The sequence below is a fragment of the Phaethon aethereus genome (assembly GCF_964289735.1).
Source record: "Phaethon aethereus genome assembly, chromosome: 8".
NCBI lineage: Eukaryota > Metazoa > Chordata > Aves > Phaethontiformes > Phaethontidae > Phaethon > Phaethon aethereus.
The window spans coordinates 15311410-15328230 of record NC_138584.1 but is presented as its reverse complement, the minus strand read 5'-3'; the positions used below and the strand labels follow the sequence as shown (position 1 = coordinate 15328230).

General features: G+C 36.6%; 1 protein-coding gene across 2 annotated transcripts in view; it reads right to left on the bottom strand.

Annotated features, from left to right (window-relative positions):
• Nucleotides 1-16821, bottom strand: part of DPYD (dihydropyrimidine dehydrogenase) — a gene marked incomplete at both ends in the record, with an annotated part of 369496 nt that overhangs the window by 230377 nt on the left and 122298 nt on the right. For both annotated transcript variants that reach the window (XM_082002991.1, XM_082002992.1), the window contains 2 exons: nt 10170-10257; nt 13501-13582. In XM_082002991.1, the coding sequence (XP_081859117.1) occupies nt 10170-10257; nt 13501-13582 (170 nt within the window). The remainder of the gene's footprint in view (nt 1-10169; nt 10258-13500; nt 13583-16821) is intronic.

Sequence of the window (16821 nt, the reverse complement as noted above, 5' to 3'; positions counted from 1 at the left end):
TCGAGGAACAGGCAAGAACTCAAACTCTGAGTGTAAGGAGACAAGCCAGCAATTTAAAATCCCACAGTTGGGACGACTTCAGGATCTGTAGTAGTCTTGAACTCAAGCTAACCACACTAAGCCCCGCCTTAGTAGCGTGCCGTGCCCTGAGCTGCCGTGCTGAAGCTGCAGAGGAGGCTGCAGGAGCCAGGCTCAGCCGCCGCCTGCGGCTGCTGCACCAAGAGCTCTGCCAGCACCCCGGGGCCTTCCCAAGCTTTGCACGGGAGGATCTCCTCCCGTCTCACCCAGGGGAGGATCAAATAATTAAAACTGCCTAAAATCTATTCAGAATAGGCACCACAATGCTTCACGTTTTGGACTTTTTCCTCAACCACCAAGAGTGTTTCTTCTACAGCACAGTTGCAGGATATCACACTCAGGAGCCACAAACAACATAAAACTGTAAACAGCTGCTATTTGGTCACACAAGTATCCAAAATCTTCTTGGGAGTATTTTTTGTGTTTTGAAGCAAGCCTTATCTAACTCTCTAGAGGTTAGAGAGCATTGAATCGTCATACTACCTGTTGAATGCATTTTCACTTTCACTAACGGTTCATGTTCATGTTTACTACATTTTCAGCACAAATGAATGAACAACAGCTGAAGGATTTCCTGTGAAAAAACAACACTGTCAAGGACAATGTTTGGAAAATATTTTCCTTTGCTAGATAATCATGTCATTTGTATTAGCATTATCCGAACGTTCTGAATACTCAGTATGCTTGTTTCTGTCTTCTAAGCTTGTAAACATCGTTTTATAAAGACAATTTACCGTAAATTTAGCATTAATACACTGAAAGCAATAACAGCACAAACAGTGAATCTTAATTACTGTATATACACCACATCTTGTGACATCACCAAGAAAGTGCCAAATTTTGAATATGCTTTGATACTATAAAATGGGCACAGAAGACTATCTATGTGACTTTATGCACAAGGAATGTCAAATTTGATGTCAGGCCTATAGGACACACCAGTATGCTACACAAACCCAGGGAAATATTTGCATACGTGTTAACCTTTCTTTTAAAAGACTTGCCATGGGTTACATACTATAATATTTATATGCTCTATCCTAATTATATACACTGTCTTAGCAATCATTAAAAGATGCTGTGTAAATACATATGTTACTTCCACAGTAAAAGCAACCATATGACCGGCATCTCCGAAAAGTATAGATTAAAATAGTAAAGAACAATTTTCAAGTATCATGACCACCACAAGTGGTTCAAAAGCCTGGATAATCTCTATCCACTCAAAATTTGAGACACAGCAGCAAAAATATTTACATAGTTTAATTAAAGATTACTTACTGTAGTGAACATGTAAAATTTTCTTCTCAGATATTTGTTGCCTTTAAAAACTACCATCCCATTAAAACTAAAGAGATCTGGAAGACAGTGGATATGCCTTCCCATGATGGTAGAAACTATTGTGTTGGATGAGAAAATTACAAATACTACTGGAATAGGAAAGCTTTTCAATAATGTGCCGAGCCTGAAGGAAGGACTTGAGGGATTCCCTTGGGCACAGACTGCAGCAAATGTGGCTACAGGCCTCAGAAGGCCCTCAGACTGTGAATCCCACCCAGACAAACAGAACCACTGAGTGAGTGTGCCCCAAGTTATATGAAGGACCACAACTGGCCTCAAGCACACCCAGGGGTCAGGATTTTCCCCTGAAACGACGTAACTGCCCTTCATTATACCAAACCATTCCTAGATCAACAAAGGCCTGACTACCAAGCAGTGATGAAAAGGGAAGCAGATGACTGAGAAGCACAAGACAACCACCAGGTCAGATGGAAGCCTTGAGCTCTGCCCAGACCTGGTGGTGGCTTCCTAGCGACCACTCTCCCAAAGCAGAGAAGTGGCAGAGCAAGGTTTCTTTAAGCAATCTCTAAAAGTCCTTCAACAAGTACTATAAATCCACCGCACAAATCCAGGCTTTATCTTAACTTGTCAATTCGATTCAACAAGTAGATACACTCCTTGTTGAGTGGGCAGTGAAAGGAATCTGAATTCAGAAACGTTATATTTGAGAGACATAAATGTGTACAGGAAGACTGCTTAAAACTATTCATTAACACAAAAAAGCGCTTGCCATCTTCTCACCAATAATTGGCACTAAACAAGTGAGATTTTGATACACTTCCTACTTCTGTACAATCTTTAAAAATAAAAAAAAATTAAATGCAAGAAGCCAAGGTTTTTAACCAGCCTTTTATCCTTCCTAAGCAAGGTGAAGTAAGACATTTCTAAACCTATTGTTTAAATTTTGTGTTGTGTCAGTTCTCTTACAGTATTAGATGGAATAACGTTTCAAGAAGTGTCTGATTGCATTAAATACCTACTGGACCACAGGCACTCTCCTTACAAGGAAAGAGAGCTCAACCAAAGTAAATGGATGTGCACCAACTTACCAGCTGTATTTTAGATGGTTGTTCATTCTGTGTCTGAATAACAGTGTAAGTAAAAAGATGGCAACATAATTAACTTGTACATCTAAAAGATAAAAGTAACTGACTCGTAGAGTGAACTTTCAGAAACTACAGGCAAGCAAGCAAAGCTCTTTAGATGTAAAGCACTGAAGCGTGTAACGTCAGCGTATCAAAATGCAATATCTAACACCACCATTTTGTTCAATATTTTCTTCTCAAACATCAAAATGCTTAAAAATAAATGCTTGAATAAACTCCTGAAAAGTGCTAAATAATGTTAGATGAATTAATCTACTGAGATACGAAAAAATTTAACTACTCTTAAAACAATACGAATCAAATTGGTTTTGTCATTATATTTGGATGAGCATTGCTTCAGGAAAACTGCCCAGCACCTTGGAAAGAGACAGGAGAGTGTTTTGTAAAACATGTGCAGTAGAGATTGTTATGCTAAGTAGTTTTTTGGTAGGAAGGATAAGTAAATAAGAGCATGAAATTCTGCATAATTTGCAAGTGAATAACTTAAAGATGCCTGAGGGCTGATTATTAGTATTTTTTGAAAGTGTCCTAAGACTATTAATAATAAATAAGCTGTTTCGTGCATCTGAGCCCTAAAAGCTTTCAACTGCCTACTGCTTCTGATGTGTATTAGGAATGTTCCACCAATATCCAGAGCAGTAGTAAGGACTACAGAACTGGAAGAACAGCTTACTACAAATGCCAACAGCAGAAAAAGATGCCACAAGAATAAAAATTCTTGGATGTATGTACATTGTTGGTCTCCAGGAAAGATGCTGCACTGGGAGTAAAAGCAAGTTCAAACATCTGCTATAAGCATGTAAGAACAGGTTCTTTCACAGAGTTCCTTTTCTAATATAACACTATTCCTTTCCTTTTTAATAGCAAAGTGTTTTTAGATTAAGGAGTAGCAGAAGATGAGAATAATATGAATATAGAAGACTAACGAGTTTTGTATTAGAACCAATTTATAGTGTAATTTGTTTATCATACTCTTCACGTGAGACATGAAAAAATTAAGAAATGTGGTGTTATAAAAGAGGGCATTCATTCTCCAAGCTGTGAGCCATGAGCTAAGGCTCTCCAGGAGGTAACTATAAAGAAGTCCTATGCTTGACTGCACAGACTTGTGTAGACCTTCTTCCTTGGGACTTCATTTCATGCAGCTGCAGTTCAATGTGCAGTTTTGATCCTGTTCTGTATTAAATTGCAAATGCATCTATCACTGGCCTTCTCATGGATCTTTATTTAAGAAAAAAATATATTTAATTTTAATATTATTCATGTTACTGTAAGGCAATTGTGAAATATTTCGAATTGGCTTTGTCCAAATCCTGCCACTGCTCTTCATCACTGTTGCTCTTCAGACTGTTCAAAGTACTCTCTCTGACTTCATGACCCATCTTGATGGCTTCATTCTCATTATATCTAATACCAAAGTCTCACAGCTTTTTGCAGCTAGATGGATTTGAATATTTTGTTCTGTCACAATAAAATGTAATTCCAAGTGTTTTCCCTGGCTCTACAGCCGGTGTTATCTTTATGCATAAGGATACTGATGCCTGAAAGGTCACTGTTGCCACCATTTAATATCCTGGGTGAAAAGCATTGTCTTTGCAAGATTCTGAGACAGTGACAACCCTTGTCTACAAACATCAATAAAACCAACACAGAAACTGAGCTAGGCACACATTTATTTTGAGTATCTAGCTGCTTGTGTTTCCAACAGCATCATTCTTTCCTGCACTACCTTCCAACATATTATTTTTCTCCCCTGCTTGTTGTGCTTCATCTGGTCTTTAGACTTCAGCTTCCTTGCAGCAAAACCTATATAATCTATGAAGTGTCAAAATACTTATGAAATTATAAAAAAATACAAAACACCATCAAAACCCCTCCAAAATTAGAGCTCAAGATTCTAAGAGCCTAAGGCTGTGCAATGCTTGTACTGCGGTTCCATCTTTAACCAAGATGCATTATATTTTACATGATTTGCTACATTACCACTGAGCCAAACAGGTCTTTGCAAAGAGGCCTAAAAGCATAATTTTAAGGAACATCTTAAATGCCAAGAAGCAGAAAATAATTCTGAAAAACAACCAACAGATAAACCTTGGATATGTTTTCAAATGACTCTGCCTCTAAACTTTTCCCTTTGGAGTTGATAAGTGAAATAGCAAGTGAAGAGAAATCAAAAACGCAGAAATATGGGGTAAAACAAAACCAGAGAAGCAAACAAACAAATGTCTGTTCACAACATGAAATGAGAATTATTCTGAATATGACATATTTCTTCCATAAATGTCTGTGCTGGCCATGGGCCTACGGGCCGCATATGCAGATTTTGTGTCCTCCAAATTTAGTTTATGAATCAGGAGTACGATGCACAATTTTTTCCTATAGCACAAGCAAAATGAACATCTGTTCACTTTTTGCCACGTAGGTTTATATCTGTGTGGGTGGGTGTGAACAGAGCTCTTGATGTGTAATATTCTTCCCATCTGCACACCAGGTGGCACTGCATAGTTAATCAGAAGATAATAACAGGCATGAGGAGATTACTTACTTTTTGGGGAAGAGACAGTAAATCAATCTCACAGGTTTGTTTTTTTCAAAAACAAGGTACATCAATGCTTGGACTTTTAATTTCTTTTTTTTGGTGTGTAATTTCATTCCAGTCAATGGAATCATCTGACTATATTATTGTTTGAATGCTATGTTAATTAACTATGAATAACTACAATTATCACAAAGGTTCTTTCCACAAGGCATTTCATTTTTACCTTTTTTATGTACGGTTTTAACCCTTGCAAGTAGGATATACTATTTAGGATACATCCAAGCAACAATCTGCTTGGATTTACTCTGTATGCTCATCTAACCTTCAGTTCCCAGTATTTAATAGAACGTCCAAATGTCTCAATACGATAAAGCTGACTTTGGAGCAATTCAACATCACAAGATGGAGGAAGAAACGAGAAAGCTTCATTACTAGCTGCATTTGCCCTATAATGAGAAGTTAACTACAAAGTTAATGCTGCAAGTTTAAGCCTACAGACACTAAGGTGTCTTAAGTAGTGTCTGGAAACAGGGGCTTAAGAGTTTTTAAATTATTTTACCAAATAAAACCATTTTTGAAGATATATTTTTATCTGATCTTTATATAAAGAGAATGTAAATGTTGTACAAAACCCCTATATTATGATAAAGTGTTACAGAATAAAGGGAAGAGGTTTGTGTAAAAGTCTGCAGAAAATATGTTTATGGTGATAGCCTTTCTATATTTGTTTGAATATCACATGAAACATCCTTAAATACTTCAAATATTTAAGTCACTCATTTGCATTCAATTAAAGTTGTATAAAAAAATTGTTTTGTATTTTCTCTTTCAAAAAGAGACTTTCACGATGCTTTATGGAGTCTTAAAAGACAATCACAGAATACTGTTTTCCAAATAATACAGATGAACTTCAAGAAGAATGAGTAATAAAAGCCTAGAATTTCTGCATTTGCTCTGATAGCCAAACGAGACACATACACATAGACATTTTTGTGAAAATCGTAAGTATTCTACCCTAAGAATCAACCAAGAGACACAGTAACACGAAGCATTCAGACTCTGTTCTCCATAAGATACCTTTAGCTGCCTTACTTTGCTGTCTCTGAGGACGATGTGCTCTCTCCTCTAGCCCTTCACCCCATCATTGATTTTGCCTTTTGCCAATTCTCTATTGCCCTGAGTCTCTATGGTCTTTAAACTGATGCAAGATTTTTTTTTTTTTTTAAACAGCAAAATTTTCAAACTGATTTGTCAGCTCAATCATAAATTCTTCACAGACGTTTCTCATCAAAAACCAGAGCTGATTCTAGGTAGAGTATGTTGACTGTAATTATCAAATCTGGAAAGGATTTTATTTTCTATGCATAGTTTTAGAGGTTAGTTTTAAAACTTCAAAACTTCAACTGGGAGATTTATTTCCTATTCATTAATGTTTATGAATAACAAAATAAAACCAAAAAACTTGTAACTGGAAGATAAATGGAACTTTAAAATTAAAATTTTAAGGACTAATTCTCCATCTCTAATTTTTAATCAGCACTTTTAATTGCCCATTGAAATAAAACTGAATAAGTTTCAAAATTGCACCAAACTAAATGACAATGAAAAAAAGAACTGAGAAATATAGTAAAGACTCCCAGAATAGATTTAACAGTTGTTTGGCTGCTGCCTTTTAGTCCTGTGAAAAAATTCTCATGTGTGCTATCTTTTTTGTCTACCTTCTTACATCTTACTTTTGATGTTAGAAACTGAGATTCATGGACTACCCTTTCATACTTATGTTAGCTGTAATCTGAAATCAGGACTACTGGAGAAAAACAGAAAAATGGTCTATCTCTTAGGCCCTTGTATGCAAATCACAAGATATATTTGCTGCCAGATGTTGCAAAATATACATCTTTGCAGAGGAAACAGAGGACATGAGAGTAAATGATGGGACAGGGAAGAGACAATTCACATATTGATCCTCTAGAAATAAACAGCAGTAAGGAACAAGGTGGATGAAACCTTAGTTCAGCTAAGGCAAAAAAACAGGAGATTGAAGGAATGAACTACCAAAAGCAAAAAAAGTGACAGGCAAGCCTGGGACTGAGATATACCTACTACTTGTTCTGAGGTTGTGCTATCAGAGGGCAGTGTTGGCATCCACTGTGCCACTGCCCAGACTGATCTCTTTCATTACTGCTTGCCCAGGTGACTATGAAAGCTTTTCCTTGGATCTAGTCTTTGGTAGTCCAACATACGTCTTTGTAACCCCAAATTCCACATCAGTGTCTACAATGTCATACACACAGCCACAGCCTAATTGGGAAAGATGAGATATTGCAAAATAAAATAGTATGGAGGCAAGGTGTGACTCATATTGAGACCCCAGAAGTTGCCAAGGGTTGGTGACACATAACTGGTCACCTGTTCATTTTCAGGTCTAGCACAAGGTGTTTTTTTGAGCTTTAAACAGTGACCTAAATGCACCAGACCTATTGGCTAGAGAGAGACTCTCACCTTAAGATAAACCATCAGACTCTCAATGCCTCAGTAAGCAAAGACTTGAAGCTAAGCGTCTTTTTTTAATTATTATTTATTTTAGAGTAAGGCTGTTAACCTGTAACCCTTTGTGAACTTCTCAGGAATTCTCTTCCCTTCAGGTCCGAAACATAGCAAATACGTTGACTAGAGCACACTTTTAACAACTTTCCAAACAGCTCTCACAAAAAGGCCTTGCTATTCATTTTTCTTCAATATGGTTACTTGCTAGAAGTGCAAACCTCAGTCACCTATGCTTTACCTTCCATAGACCCAGCCAAGTGTTCTTTTCCCTACCTCATGCGACATTCCCACAGAGCGATAGATTTTTCCAGATGCATAACTGTGTGGAAAATAGCTTTCAAAATTCTCTCTGCATCTCCACCTGCCCTCATGTAGCTGGCTATTTACAAGTGCTCTTCCATTCCATGAAACTCACATGGACTCTTGTACAATCTTGACTGATAATTTCTTGAGTTCTATGTCATTTGCAAGACTAAAGGTGTGCTCTTCAGAAGTCACATCACTATGAAAAAAATCCTCTCACAATGTACTCCTTTGTCCCATTAAGGACTTCATCTTCTTTTACACACCCATTCACTTCTTTCTTCCACTAATAGGGAAAATTGAAAACTACCATGTTTATTTTCCATCAAGGTACAGATCTATTCAGAAGCAAATTACAACCACCTTTAAAAAAAATAAATCTTCTATATAAGTAGTGTTCTGTAATTATTTTACTCCCATGATTCAGGGTAATATTCAATGAAATGTCACATTTCAACATATGTTTGTTCAGTAGGCAAAGAACAAAAAAAGAAATCCAGTACAGACTCATTATGGAAAAAAAGCTGGTTTTGAGAGTTTATAAGTGCTCTGTTGCATTGATATAGCTAACCCTAGAAATCTGTAACCCCTTGGTTTGTCCTCCATCTTTCACTACCAGTACACAAGGCCACATTACTGTCCAGTGTCTTACACAGCACTGCAAAAGAGAGATGACAGGCAGACATGGGGGTACAGAGAGGGACTAACTTCATCGTGAATGCAAGGTAGCTTCCAATAACAAAACTTTGTAGGAACACATAATCCTTCATTAGCATTTATATCCTCGGTTTCCTAATACAATCAGTGAACACATGGTTCACTGAGAATTATGCTTCAGATACCTTCTCTGTTCATTAAAATTCTGGCTGTGTCCCATTACCTAGCATCTGTATGGCACAATGTTGTCTATGTGTATTTCTAACCAAAAATATTTCAGATTTGGATAACGTTATTAAGGTCAGAAAATAAAACTCACATACATAAAACAAATATTTCAATCCTATGTGTAGTGCTCAGTGACTATTTTTGCTAACTTTTAACTGAACTGTTATTTTAAATTTCTGAGTCAGAAATGCAGGGGAATCATGTTGATATTCCAAAAATGACTGCTAACTTTTTCCTAAATGCTAGACTCTCAGAAAGCAAATGTTTATTTATGAATTAATCCCTCATTGGTGAGATTTTACAAAGCAGTTTGAAAGACATCGATTAAAACAATAAAGGAGATAAGCTGGACCATTGCTTTGTATATAATTACATCAAAATATGACACATCAGAATTCCTATACATGGAAGGTCTCTAACAGTGTGAGGATTTAGGATTATATAAATCACAATGCTCTGTACGACTATTACATGACAGAATAGACCTGCAAAGCTTATTATACTGCATACCCAGATGGTAAACAACAGTTGTCGCTGTACCAAGAATTACATCTCTGTAATCAATAATAGGAAGGAGGAACAGTTGGACAACTTGTTTCCTATTATGTTCACTTAGGCAACGTCTAGATCAATAAAGAGCATTAAGCCTCATACCAACTGTAGACGATGCCTGCTCAACATGCCTATCATATAGTAGTGATGGGTCCAGCTGTACTTCAAAATACTTGTAAATGGATAACAATTCTAATCTAACATTAAAAAGAAAGAATGATTTAAATAGCAGGCAGATGCAGGACCTCCTTAGCATATGAGAGAAGACAGACCTATGATGCCAGTTTTAGTATAAGTCAAAGTCAGCTTATTTTGTTAACCCAACCCACAATTACATTTCACTATAGCCTATCTGAAGGATGTTACATGTTGTTTATGGAGGAAAGAAAAAAAGCATCCAAGCATGGTATCACTGGCTTACATACAGACTCAGTGATTATGTGGTACAGTAAGCTGTTCGCAAAAATTGAAAACTGAACTTGTGTATTGCTGTAGGCCAATATGGCAATTAATTACAAGTAATTTTTTAGTTCATCGATTTTTTAACTATTTAAACAAACAATACATCAACCCATTCAGCTACATTCTCATCTTACTTAAAAATCTATCATGTAAATGTGAAAATTTTAACAAATAACTGTCTTCAGACAGCTAGCTTTAGCTTCCTGTTTTTTAAATTTTTCATATATTCTATACTTTCATAATGCATCAAATTGAAGCTTTCTCATACCATGATATTAACACAGATAGAATTCCCAGTTTATTCTTAGACAGTCAATTTCAAGATGACAAAACACATGACAGTGAGCTCTTCTTACCTATTCCAATAAAGACTGCTTCATAGCCATCTTCTTTCAAGGTACGGAGTGTCATCCCATCCATTGCAAGGCCTTTATTAAAAATTATCTGGAAGAATTAAAGATTACTTGCTTTTAATGTGATCCTGTAAGAACAATTTATATCATGTCCTGCATACAGACATCTCGCAGGATCTTCTAGTGAACAAAGCAAATTATTTTTTTCCCCCAAGGCACGCTTAAAAGGCCAGATTGGCTGTGATTTAAGCAAGTGGCCCAAACTAGATATGGGTAAAAGGTACCTTCAGATCATCCTCAGACTGGAGCCACCACAGGCTAGCTTGGTTTCTGCTGTTAGCTAAAAGAGTTAAAGGAAGCTAAACAAACAAACGAAGCCTGTCAACGGAACACAATACTGAAGTAAAGCTGAAAATGGTAGTTTCCTACTGCGAGTAAATCGCTGTATTCAGTGCTGACTACAAAAGGTTGTATTCCCATGTGAAAATCAGAATTTAAGAAACATGATGTGGAAGCAAAAACCTCCTTTAGGGAACATGTGCTAAACACATCACCCAGCACAACAACCAAAAAACAAGCAGTTAGGTTATTGCAGAAACATTAGCGAAAGTATGAGCCTCTTAACAGAGAAATAAAAAAAATAAAAGACATGTATTAACATGTAATTCTGTATTAACAGGGGTTCTGAACAGAAAACTAAGCAATGTTTTCCCGCACAGTATCAGGCACTTGGTAGGCCTCCAATTGCGCAGAATGCAGTGCCAGTCCCGAAGGAAGAATAGTATTGCTTTGTGCTGCACTCTTAAAGCTCACAGCCTTAATTTTGCACTGAGACCACTAGCTAGAACACCTTTATGCCAAAAAACCCTCAGTGAAGCCAATGCTGTTCCTGTGAATTCACAAAACCTGCCTGCAAAAGACTGGGCCAGAGATGCAGTAAGTCTGAAGAACGTTCTGTGCAAATACAGTGTGCCCTACTTGCTCATCATGAAGCAGACTCCTCTGCGTGCTAAACTAAGAAAGGTTTTCAAAATTATAAATGAGATCAGTTTTGATTGAAACTTGCAATTGTTAATTCTAATTTAGACAAGCAACAATGCCTAGAGTGCAGTGATTGGTGTTCCTCTCTTGAAAGAAGTCACAGTAATAAAAACACACCTATAATCTATACTTGTTTCAGTTCAACTACTATTTACTTCCAGAAGCAAAAGCTGAAAAAGTTTTGTACAGCAGTGTTCCACCAGCAGCCCTGCTTTGAGCAGTGACAGGTTAGGCAACTACAGTTGTTGTAAGAGTGAGACGGGGAAGAGTGTTTGCTGCGTGTTCAGGAAACCAGCTGTAGCAGTCTCCTGTGCAGAGGTCGTGCAATTGAAGATACACGCACCTTTTGCTCATCTCTCCTAATCCCAAGGCTTTTGAGTGCATAAAGTGTGTGTGATTCCTCTTCTGATATTTGGTACTTCTCGACATGGATATGTATGTTTTTATCTCCGTACTTTAGACTCTCTGAACTTGAATGTTTCCCCCCAGTTTTTGTTACATCACTTGTGTATTCACTTTACAAAATGCCATGCTCTATTGTGTAAGCACTATATTTTGTGATCTTAACAGTTTAGTCTTCACGTCATTGTATACCTTGTTTGTTATTGAATCTGCCTATATTCCACTTAACATTCTTTTCCTATTGTGAAAAAAAAGGCATATGTAAAATACAGTGTACAACACTTAAAACACCGACTTTTTTTTGTCTTTGGAGATTTAATATAAATTTTATCAGAGGTGCAAAAGCTGTGTACAGTTGTAATCCTTTCAAGAATACAGACTACATCCTCACTGGCAACAAAATACATTCCATAAATTGTCATTAAATTTTTTTATCCTATTGTGTACTTATGTTATGAAAACCTAATGAAGGAATTTAAATGGCAATACTATTTTATGTAGGGATTCATAATACTCCTAGGGCCTAGCTCTGTAATCCTTATTCAGCTGACTAATTCTTACTAATTTTAGTAGAATTACTTGAATAAACAGCACTACTGGGCATTTACACAATACAGCACCTTCCACCACAGATTTGAAATGCGTTAAGTAAACACCAGAAAATATTTCCAGCTTGCAGAGGTATAAAGCTAAGGTACTTCGTTAACCAGCTTGCCAAAGGGTCAACTGCACACCAATGGCAGAGCCCGGAAGCAAATTTACATTGAGATTCTCTGCCGTGCTTCAAAACTGCAGAAGACTTGCGGGTCAAGATGATATGGTGGCTCTATCAGTCCACTCCGGAGACCTCGTTATCACAGGGAGCCCTGGGGAACTGAGTTTTGCAGACAGTTCCCAGGTGCCTATGCCCAGCAGTTTTGTCTAAAATTGTCTCAGTGCTCTGTTTTTAGCCCCATCCCTAACTCAACCTCCATTCTGCCAGTCTTTTCAAGGGCTGCAAACAGATCTTTAGAGTAGAAAGAAAAGACCTGTAGCATTTACTAGTATTTTTATAAAACCTGGGCAGGATGGTGTTCTCAACTTGGGTCTTGTGACAACAGTCTACCGCTTTTACAATATAGACCAACACAAAAGATTCCAAGAAGAACTTCTTGCTTCACTGAATGCTTTAGTATCATGTTAAAATATATTATCCCTTCTGGTACTCAAAAATTTGATCCAGTGATGCATTCTACATTTGTAGCTTCTATTAAAATATGCAGCAGTTGTAAATATTATCTAAATCTTCAGCTCAAGCCCTGAATTAACAATAAAGCAATGTTCCCATTATCTATAAACAACACACATTTGTTTAACAGAATAATGCATAACTATTGCTTTCCAAGAGTTGAATGACTGTTATTGTTTATAATAGATGATCATGTTAACACTTTGTTTAATTTGATGCATTTTATTAGAAAATTAACTTGGATGCAAGACTGTATGATAAATCATTAAGAAAAAACTCAGAGAGGAGACGAAAGGAGAAGTATCAAATATGAATGTTTTAAGTAATGCCAAACTTGCATGAAAAAAACTTGATTAAAAAAATCAAATCATTCTAATAGCTACATTGAACCCCTAAAGCAATTTAGGAATTTGTTTCTTACAGACAATTAATCACATGCAGGCATGCCAGATGAGAACTATTGATTGCCCTTTTCCAAACTAGTGGCATTCAGACAGGAGACAGACAAATGCCCTGAGCAAGAGGAAGCATCTTCCTGCTTCTGTCTAGCATAGCTTTTAATTGTTCTTTACTAATGTGCATGACATTTTGCTGTTAATCTTTGGCAGAGTTCTTGTTCTTTTTTCTTTGAGCTATATATAGGCAGGATATATTTTTCTTTACCTTCACTCCAAGATCCTTCATAAGCTCAGCTTCAAAATTCACTACATCATACGGCAATCGGAACTGGGGGATTTCAGACGTACTAAAATAAATAAAAGCACTTGTGAAACACTTCCAGCTATTAGGAAGAAAGGATTTTTTATTTGTTAAAAATTCAATATTTATAACACACCTTAGTTGATTTTGACATATGTGAATGGAAATGTGCTGAAGCCTGACCGTTGTTTTTTTTAAATTGTTAGAGTGACAAAACAGAATTATTCACCCAATGCTAAAAAAATAGGCCAGGAAGACAGTACCTTGAGGCCAATCCTTGTAGGTAACCATTTAAGATATGTTAAGCTTGGGTCCAAAAGAGCTTCATTTTTTTTAAAAAGTGTTGTATATGCTATTTTGAGCAATGGTATTTAAAGCTGTACCCTCCTCCATTTCTACTTCATACATTTTTTTTTAGATCTTTCAGGACGGATAAAGTCAGTAATATTCTATGAGCTCTTGTTCTTAAGTTTGCTTTTTGACTTCATGTTTACTAGCTGGCACTTTCTTCTCCTGGGTAAGATGAGGAATGACATCTTCAAGTTCCCAGATTCACAGATCTCCTGTACGGGAAAACTGCAGTACCCGCATAGAATCTCAGTTTAGATCTCCTGGTACAAATTTTTTATCCCCAATGAAATGACATCTACTTATGCCAGTTCAAAATCTCTGCCATAAAACACATTACACAGTGAAGTTCTATTTTAGATATTTTTGTCCAATGAAGATAAAAAACCTGAATATACAGAAAAGTGGAAGTCTATCCCCAGATATTTCTAAACTTCAGTCTAATCTGTTTTCAGATTAATGGATCTATAATTTCCATAACAAAGCACTGGCACAAGAGATTCACTGTGGCTTTCTTTTACATATTGTTAGTGATGACACCATCTTTAACATCTAACTTTGATAGGCCAGAAGAATTTTATTTATTTTAAGTTGCGTCACCTTTAATGATATTGATAAGAAGCTGGTGTTCCTCCTTATCATTTCTAATACTGCCCTTTTTTTACCTTCCCTGACCAGTGTGCAATGAAAAGTGTTCTAAATATCAGATATAATGAATGTGTCATGACAATACAACTTTCATGCTAAGTAAAAGGTGTCTGAGGCAGAAACTAATGTATCAATATGAGTCTGCAACAGAGATTCAATAAAGAAATCTAATAAAGAAAGGAAAGTTCCTTTTTCCAAGTCACCTATATATTTGTTGAAGGTCTGTCATTTCCATGAATCTTAGAAGAACCCAGAACAGCACTGGCTGTGTTATGTCACTGTCATTGTTTGTAAACAATTTTTTGTTCTTATTAAACACTTACTTACAGTTTTGTGCTGTGGAGTATACCCACATAAATGTACATATATGTTCATTTGCAAATGCACACAGTTCTGTGGGGACACATGCATGCACATTCATTATGAAAACAAGCATTTTTTTGAAAGTCAGCTGGTACATCAAGAATTTTGATACAATTTCTTTCAGCAGCAGAAGACAGTCTCTGACTCTGCAATGGAGAGACGGAAATGAGGCAGAGGTGCAGGAAGTAAGAGGTGGATGGGAGCAGCATCCCACAAATTCACCTCTTCCTCAAATCCAATCCAGGTTAGAGGTGCTTGGACAGATGCTTGGTGTTTCTTAGTGATGCCAAATTACTTTTGCTCAAGAGACACCCCTTTGGCCTAGTGAGAGAAATATTTTGGTATGTTATAAACCAGTGGCATAGCTAAGAGCATGAGCAGTGAAGCTTGTTCACCGTCTCTAAGCAAGGGTATGATCTACTCATGCCTACTCTACTACAAAGCATAACTTTTACACAACTGGTGAAATGTAGGAAAACCTGCCCATGAATGTGAAAAATTCAGACATGTTCAGACAACCACAGATTATGTTACGCTTAAATGTCACACCACAGGAACTGCAATCACTAGACACTTTTCTATTGTCGCAATATTATTAACGTTAGCTATGGTTTAACATGCATGTGAAGGAACATCCTAGTTAAAAACACTTTAAAAAGGCAAAGCAAACCAAAATAGGACACAAGCACTGCCCTTCCTAACAGCTGATTCCAAATACAAAATTAATTTGGTCTTGTTAGGTATTTTCAACAGTTTATGAAGCCTTGAAAACACACCCATCAATAATCTAAACTTGTTAGAAGATGTACTGCAAAGACTTACAAATGCAATAATGGATGATTGCTGCCACAGGCCAGCCTCCCTTCTGTTCCAAAATTAAAATAAAGACAAAAGGAATTTATGCCCTTAAACCAGATGTGAAACTTTCTAAAATGAATGGAAGGAAAATTTGACCTTGATTGCTATGTGTTCTTTAAGACTCAAAAGAAAGAAATACATTTTAAAATGCAGCACTTGACCACTAGGGATACTAGCAGGAAAAACTTAGTGTAAGGCTTTTTGCAGTAGAACAAACAACAGACTAAGCTTTATTTTAAATTCAACTTAAAACATGACAAACAGATGCAACTTAAGATGACATTGCTTCAAATATGCAAGCACACAGTAAGGAACTGCAGCACTGTACTGTAAGCGATTACAGAAAGTACTGTATTATATTGCTGAGTCCAACCTGAGTCTAACCTGTCACCAAGTAAAGCTTCATTGGGAGAAACGTCTTATTATTTCTTACTACTTTACAGCAACAAAACTGATTTTAAATCTGGTATTTATGAAAACGTGTGCTACCCAACAGGTGAATAGGTATTTCATATACTAAATTTGCAATCCTCTATGGCAACCAGTTCAAACCAAACAGCTGTACAGTTAAATGCCTATGTATTAACACCTTGATAATTAGGTAAAAAACTTCTGAAACTCACTGGGAAAAATTCAGGTAATCAGTTCTTCTCCCGCATTGATTCTCTATCTTCCAGAGCACTGAGTAAGTATTTGACATTATGGATCAAATACATTAACAGTGTCAACTCTATTGGTTTCAGTGATGCTGCACAGAGAAATGCAAGCATGTCACCCTTCTCTCTCTCTGTTTCTTTTCACTTTTCATTTTGTAAACACTTCAAGTGTGAGTATGTCTTCAACATGTAAAATTTAATTATGATTTTGAATGGGTTGGTATCCACTAGGCAGTTACTGAAATATTTTATCTTATACTTAGAGATTCCAATCAACTTTAAAATATATGACCTGAGCCATTGTTACAGTGGTAAAAATTCATCTTCTAGTGTAGAGAACATGACACCATGCAAATGTCAGAAGTGTTTTCCACACAGGAAAACTGCAAAGGTACCTTCCTTTGTGTATTTG